This window comes from Daucus carota, chromosome 3, assembly GCF_001625215.2.
Source record: "Daucus carota subsp. sativus chromosome 3, DH1 v3.0, whole genome shotgun sequence".
In the NCBI taxonomy this organism is placed as follows: Eukaryota; Viridiplantae; Streptophyta; class Magnoliopsida; order Apiales; family Apiaceae; genus Daucus; species Daucus carota.
In genome coordinates, this window is record NC_030383.2 from 6,302,016 (window position 1) to 6,309,904 (window position 7,889).

The following is a 7,889-nucleotide window of genomic DNA, read 5'->3' on the forward strand; positions in this document are numbered from 1 at the left end:
ATTTTTTTTAATACCGTATAAACAGCCTTCACTTATCGTTGCAGAAGAACGACACAACCGAGTTAGAAATCGAGCAAGAGAACTATCACCAGAGAGAGGTAGGGTTGTGGTATTGAGAGAGAAGGTTGTATTTATATGATCTAAAATCCTACAACTTATAGGGGTATTTATAGCTGCAAAGAGACTTGTGTGCTATTTTTTCCCATAATTAAATAACAAAATCAGATTAAAACTTTCAAGCTACTATATTCCATAGATAATCTGAAACAAAATCAGATTCTAAAATTTGCTTCTAATATATTCGAAACTAAAAAGGGTAGTTCTCATTTTTAATATTTTTCATCCAAAAATTCCAAAAAATTAAAAAAATAGAACGAAGCGATGTGAAAGGCGCCACCTACATGCCCCTCGCTTCCTCTTTGTATAAGTATATTGATGATTGATTATTAATGGCATAGACATCCTATTTATTCTTTTAAATTAAGGGTATGAAATATGAATTGCTGGTGGTCTTCAGGAGCGCGGGGCGAACGTCGCCCAAGATCAAAAAAAAAACTCAGATTTATAATATATATACACATACACACACATAGATATAGAATTCTTTAAATACAAACCACTAAAATAAAAACTAAAATACTTAAATGACATCACTCACCTAAGGCTCACTCTCGCCCCCACTCAAACCATTTGGGGCCCGCTGGAGTCCTGGGGACTTACCAACACTCCTCATTGGCCTTGGACAGACTCCGAACAACCTTAAGAGCCAAAACTTAGCCCCATCACGGTCTCACTAGGCCCCGCCCCAACCCTAAAAGGCCCCATTTAGACCCCGTCTCATCTCGGGACCATCCCCAGTCCCAAAACCCTGTCTAGGTTCATCTCGGTGCCATCCCCAGTCCCAAAACTCTTGCCATTCGGCTTAATTTTTTACTTAGTCACGTTAGTTTGTATTAGGATAAAAACCTATATATATATAGGCCAGTGAGCTAGTATAATTTCCCCCGACTTCTACAGTCTCACCCTCGCCTCTTCCATGTCCTGCCCCTTTCACGCCTTTCACCTCAACATTGTCATCACCAGCATAAATGACAACAAAGACATATTTGGAGATTTTCACCGATTTCTAGAGATTTTCACAAAATTTTTAACAAATCACTATTTCCTAACGCGAATATCACTAAATTGAATTTGTTTTATGTTTTATTTAAAAGTTGATTTGTATTTAGTATGTATATATATATAGGTCAGATATAATATGGTATATTATTAAGATAAAATACAGATTCAATAATTTTATACAATATATTACTTTTTAGTTAATATCAAATACGTTTTCCCTGTACCGAGCAATATTATTCTCTGTCCATTTTAGTCCAGCTAAAAGAACCTCAAATTTAGAAATGTTATATATATTTTTGAATTCAAGTCCGTATAAGTGGGAACGTGGGACATAAAATCGGAGAAATAAGGATCAATATGAAAAAAAAGATCATTGAACTCATGACCAATTTATAAGTAGGTCACTGAACTCAAAAGGTTTGTAAACATATTACAGAACTAAATTTAACTTGTAGTCAATTTATAGTTAGATTTTCAAATTTTTCCAAAGTTTTATAATTTTCATTTTTTTAAGAATTCCATTTTTTTCGAATTTTTTCGAATTTTTTAGCTTTTTAGAAGCTTTCAGTTTTTAAGTTTTCTTAAAAAATCAATTTCCCCCCAAAATTTTTCCTTCTTTTTTTGAATTTCTTTTCTCTTTGACGAATTTCGTTTAAATCAACTGATATTTAATGGCTCTGCTAACGACAATCAACTCTGATGCAAGTTTTTTTGGTTGAATTAATTAGTTGATTGCAAGGTAAATCCAGTCATATAACCCGTTTGCAGGTCTTTTGATTCAGTGATTAATTACAAGTTGATAATAAGTTGAGTGATTTTTTGCACATTAACTCAGGAAATAAACTGTCACTATTTTTTGACCGTCCCCGCACCAAAAAGCCATCATGTTTTGACTATGACGTGTAAAATTATGATTGGTCCGTCAGATAACCAAGCAGTTTGCCAATATTTTCTCACACGGAATCAAATTATAAAAAACGACGAAAATGAATTGAAAAGAAAGGAATATAAACATATCCTCCACAGCGAGAGAGATCGAGAGAGATAGCGAGAGAGATCCCATGGATAATTACATCATCACAAACACAGATATCACATAATCCAATCCATTACACATAAACAACAAACATAAACCCTAGTTTGTTGAATCAATTTCATCTTTTACGATACATAGAAACCCTAGAAATTCATACACAAGGATTGGGGATATAGATCGCTGTATGAGAGATATAGGGGGAGAGGAGGCGAATCGAATCGATCGCTGAGCAATCTATCTCAAACATGTCTGCCATAGTGTGTGGAAAAAGATCAAATTTTTTCGAAGACACGACACCTTCATCATCATCATCGCCGCCTGGTTCCAAGAGGATTTGTTTCACCTCTTCCAGTAATTCTCCGATTCGATTGTCTCCTTCTCGAGCCAATTCTGTTTATTCGTCCTCTTATTCGTCTGGTTTTGCCAATCCGTTTCGTTCGATTTCGGTGCATTTGGATAATCTCGCTGCTATCTTTCCTGATATGGACAAGCAGGTTGATTCTATAAGCTACTTTGATTTGTTTATTTGAGTTTTTTTAAAATGATTGTATTAAATTTCGGGCTAATTAATGGTACTTTATATGATGTTATTTTATTGGCTGAATTCTTGATGGTTTTTAGTTTGTAGTTTGCTTTCATGAGATTAGTGATAGGTGGTAAATGTGGGGTTAAAAAAAATGAACTAGAAAGTGATAGATAGTACTCAGCGTTATCATTTCAAGAGATTGAGTACGATGAAATGAGTGTAAGTTCTAAATAAATTCGGGATTTGTAACCTTTGCCCTGTGTTATGGACTCCGTTTAAATTCGTGGTTGTACCAAAGTTTGGACCTCATGCAAGTTTCGTCTGTTTTAAAATATATATATTCCTTTAAAATCCTTATTCTATACTTTTTTATAGTTTGGGTAATTAAGTTTACGAGTGATGGGACATTTGGAGACTAATACTTATTAGCTTTCTAATTGACAAACAAATGCTGGACAATTATTCTGGACCTGTTGTAAGTATCTAGCCTTTTAGTATTAGTATGTGTGGGTCTCCTTGCTAGCTGCACTCAAGTCTTGCACATAAAGTAGCTGCTGCAATTGTCAGTGGAAATTCTATGCAGGTCATCAAATGGTGTCCATTGATATCTTCAGAGGGTAGAATTAAGATTACAGAAAGCAGAAAAGATTTTCTCCTTTCAAGAAGTAGTGATTTGCACGGGGAAGAACTTTTCTTTGTTTCTTGGTTTATTATGGATTTTCTAGTTCATGTGATTGTGGCATACACAAACGTTTTTTTAATGTCTTGGATCAATCCTTGGTTATGGTGGTCAGGTGCTTTATATTGGCACATCTTTGTGGCTATATAACATTCTTTTGTGCTCTTGACCTTTTTCATATTTTTTTATAACTGCTTTAGCACAAAACAAGCTCCTGCTAATTATGACTTTTATTGAATTGTAGCTTCTTGAGAGAGCACTTGAAGAATGTGGTGACGATTTGGATTCAGCTATTAAAAGTCTGACCGAGCTACGTTTAGGATCTACAGTTATTAACTCTGATGCTGCACCTGCACAGCAAGCAAATGGGCAAGTACAACCTCCAGGTGCAACCTAAAACCTTGTAATGTGTATCAGCCGTCTGTAATCTTTTACCCCCCCTTTTGTTACGTCCTGATGTCAATTTTTATATTTATAGATTTTCAAGTTTTCGCATATTTACTTACTGTTGATGATTCTATAAAGATGTGTGCATTTTGTGATCTGTGTTGCATATGCTTATTCAGACCTGCATACACATTTTTTATTAAATAGTACTTAGTATCTGACAACCCATCTATTTCTTATCAATCCGACTTCCTTTTATCTTTTTTAGAATCTTTTGAGCAATGCTGAGGCAAATTTATGTTGTATCCTTAGCCCAATACAAGGTTTAGGTGTATTGGGAACTATCAATTGTATCCTTAACCCTAGAATGTTTATAATGTGTGGAATGAGTATCTAACTTATAATTTATCAAATAAAGTAATTGATTTCCTTTGACAATTACAATGTGATCTGAACATCTAGCAAACAAAGAAGAAAAGATGTGAAGTTTTAACGGAATTGTTGAAATACAAAGAGAAGTTAACAAGTAGATTACAATTATGAATTAACTGTTAATCTGACTCTAATTCTGAACATAAAATTTCGTGTCATTAAATTTAAAACCTGTGTTTGTATTGCAGTAGGGGTGACTGCAAATGGTGAAGACGCATCATCTGAGAATCCACCAACTACCCAAACGCCTTCTATGGATGGTGCAGACTGGGTGGAGCTTTTTGTTACAGAGATGGTGAATGCCTCTAACATTGATGATGCAAGAAATCGTGCATCAAGGGCCCTCGAGTTCCTGGAGAAATCTATTCGTGCTCAGGCAACTGCAGAGACGGCTCAGGGCTTGCAGCAGGTGATTATTATTATTAATTATCATTAAAATCAGTTATTCTCCTTTTGATCCAGATAATGTGTTAATATTTGTTGTAAATGGCATGTGTTTAACCTATATTTGGTTTCACATATCCAGGAAAATAATGTGCTGAAGGAACAACTCCATGCCATGATTCAGGAGAACAATATATTGAAGCGGGCAGTTTCAATACAACATGAGCGTCAAAAAGAGTTTGAGGATAAGAATCAAGAGCTGCATAACTTGAAGCAGATGGTGTCCCAGTATCAGGAGCAGCTGAGAACACTAGAGGTCAATTTGTTTGCTTTAAAACTTTTGTCTTCTCTGTACGGTAGAGATATAAATTTAATAGATTTGTACAGATCAGGTGAAAGACTACCATCAATATTCTACGTAATACTAAGTAGTTGCAACATGATTTTGCAACCTTCTTTGAAGGTGTCGCGAGAATCTTTCTGTTGCCTAGGGATGATGTCATCATTATTGGTGCTGTTTGCAAAATTAATCATGGCATTTACCTTTTTTTATTGGATGATGGGAGCACCTGGTTCTATTATGTTACCTAATAAAATGAAGTGGAAACATGTTACTATTTGTTAATTTACCTTCTCACTTTCACTTTTAACTTCAATGATAATAGGATTATTAAGTAAAACACTGAACTTGTTTGAGGAATTGCATTGTGTATGGTTAAAAAAGTGAAGAGTCTGGCAGGGAAGATGATCACTCCAATGACATGTTCAGTGCTTTTAATTATATGTTAATCTGAGTTTGTTTAACTGAATTCTCTGTTACTTTGTGTCTAGTTAAGAGATCTTGGGGTTTAAGTATCTACCTGGGTTCTGATTATGATTTTAACTTTTTCTCTTTTCATTTTCATTGATCACCAGGTTAACAATTATGCTTTGACGCTGCACCTCAAGCAGGCTCAACAAAGCAACTCCCTTCCGGGCCGTTTTCATCCTGATGTCTTTTAGTATATTGTTAGCATGTTCTATATGGAGTTTGTTGGCGCCGATTGTCCAAGATCAGCCAGTTGTGCCCTGTATGAATACCCCCTTGTTTCCTTTTTAAGCCATTTCTGGCTGTTGAATGTGACCTCAATAAGCGAATATTGTCGCGAGTTCTATATATTACTTGTATGAATGCTTAATGTTACATTTGGAGGTGTATACTGCACCAAATTATAACTTTGTTGTATATTTTTTACATATTGGATCTGTTTTTTTTCCTGTTTCTGCGTACTTGATTTGCTCCATTAAAAACTTTATGCTGTACTAGTTACTAGTTAGGTGCTTGGTTCGAAACGCAAGACTCAGAGGCAGTGCCACTTGTTTAGCAGCTGTTCTGCTGGACATGATAAAGATGTGCTTTTCTCTAAATGTTATATTCTGTCCAGGAATTTGTATATATGGAAGCTGTTGTTAAATTTTGAATGTGAGATTGCTTTGTTTCTCTTGCCAAATGTTTTGCAGGAGCATCCTAGTATTTTAGACATTTGAACCAGCTAACTGTTGGTATATAGAAATCTCGTCTTTGTTTCTGTTGGGGTTTAATTTAAAATTGCATGGGATCGTCACTTACTGGAATTTGTAAACTTTTGGAGGTGTATCGTTTTAAATTAACCTAACAGGTAAGAAATCCCGAACCTTCTCAAACGACATTAAAAAAAAAAATATGAATCTTCCTGAGATATACTCAAATTCGATACCTTAATTATTTGGTGTATCGTGGTGCTGATAATCACAAGAGACCAGCAAAATAATTTCCTTCCCCGAGCTGTCCCTTCTTTTATTAACGCAATATATAATTTTAAGAATAACTAAAAGAATTAGTTAATTTCTGTAAAATCAAAAGGTTGTGGCAGCTGTATAATGCGAAGAGAGTATATTTCTTAAAACCATTCTTGGAACCAGAAGAACTCTAGTTGTATGTTTCCTCAACTTCAACCTCTCTTTGGATTTACTAGTAATCCCATTATGTCAAACTATCTTCTCCGTTATTATAAGCGATGCCTCAAAGATATGCCAAGACCTTTATCAACTGGTTAATAGTTACAATTGGGAATATCTTTGATATTGCAAACAGTAATAACATTCCCCAGGGTGAGAACCTGAAATGGTGGAAAGAGCTTTTTTTAGTACCAGCACAAACAGTCAACCTGATCCTGCATCTTATGGCAACATGTGTGCGAGGTCTTAGGTTTGAGATCGTGCAACGAGACAGAGCAAGCAACACAGAGCTTAATCAGACTGCATCGAGACTGATAGTATAGCCGCACCTCCTTTAGTCCCCCTTGCCACCATCCATTAGCATAGATAACTTAACAAAACCTATAATTTAGCCATTTGCATTTTTCCCAAGTAATCTCAGCCTGGTTGCTCCTGTTATATAAACAGGATTCAGTTTTGCATCAATATCAGAATTCATTTCTAACTGTTCTCTAATCTATGTACTTTTGATGAGTGAATTAAATTCAAACTGCTGTTAAAATTATTTATACAGTACACAATTTAATGTATTCTATTACATGTATGGCTTACACATATTTTATAACTTTTTTTGATTGGAAATAGGAACCCACAGAGACTGGGGGACCATAACAAAGCCCATACTCTACTCCTTTAAAATTGCAGGAAGATTTTCTCACATGGTTGCATGGGTTCATGGGGATGGCATCATTTTATTTAGTTCTTTTCTGAAATATTCTACCAATCAAATCTAGCACAATCAGTTTAAAATTTGGATGTATTGATCCGCGGATATGATCATGAGGCCCGGAGTGAACCCTACCTGATATATCTACCATTATCTCTGAAGCCTCTTGATTTTAAACTGATAAATGATTATACTTGTAGTTGTTAAATATAATGTGCTACATCTGTGTTTGTACTTATATAAGCATTGCTATGCTCTGCAATCTTATCATCCTTCGTCAGTTCATCCATTTACCACATACACTCTGGAAACTCAAGCAGGCTAAGGACTAAAGTCTGAGTCATGCTTTTCCACAGCTTTCTTGAACTTCAATTCTATAAACGTGTGTTTGATCTTCTGATCCTCCGTCGATATTTCACATACACATGATATGCAAATATAGATGAAATCGACATTGCATATATGTGGAAGTTCAAGAAAGCTGTGGGAAGACATGGCAATTCAGGATTTCAGTTGCCAGAAGTTTTTTCTTTACTTTGGCTTAATACAGGTAGTTCCTTCAAAACTTCTTGACATTAACTGCTCTTATGAATCATCAGAATTGTAAGAACTGGCTCTTTTTACGTATAGATTTGTGTGA

At 35.2% G+C, this 7,889-nt stretch overlaps 1 protein-coding gene across 2 annotated transcripts; it reads left to right on the forward strand.

Annotated features, from left to right (window-relative positions):
• The first annotated feature begins 2,101 nt into the window (after positions 1-2,101).
• LOC108215194 (uncharacterized) lies at positions 2,102-5,823 on the forward strand. 2 transcript variants are annotated; one of them, XM_017387580.2, is made up of 5 exons: positions 2,102-2,652; positions 3,608-3,749; positions 4,371-4,591; positions 4,709-4,882; positions 5,482-5,823. In XM_017387580.2, exons 1-5 carry the CDS (start codon positions 2,404-2,406, stop codon positions 5,566-5,568), a joined length of 873 nt encoding a protein of 290 aa, XP_017243069.1. In that variant the 5' UTR covers positions 2,102-2,403; the 3' UTR covers positions 5,569-5,823. The 2 variants fall into 2 exon arrangements, with proteins under 2 accessions (XP_017243069.1, XP_017243070.1); XM_017387581.2 differs by having other exon boundaries at positions 2,265-2,652; positions 4,374-4,591.
• Positions 5,824-7,889: the final 2,066 nt, after the last annotated feature.

Bases quoted from the DNA above. Each gene is read 5' to 3' on its own strand.
- LOC108215194 (XM_017387580.2), top strand. From the start codon at position 2,404: ATGTCTGCCATAGTGTGTGGAAAAAGATCAAATTTTTTCGAAGACACG. The intron at 3,750-4,370 runs GTGCAACCTAAA...TTTGTATTGCAG, and splicing joins TGGGCAAGTACAACCTCCAG to TAGGGGTGACTGCAAATGGT. The intron at 4,592-4,708 runs GTGATTATTATT...TCACATATCCAG, and splicing joins CGGCTCAGGGCTTGCAGCAG to GAAAATAATGTGCTGAAGGA.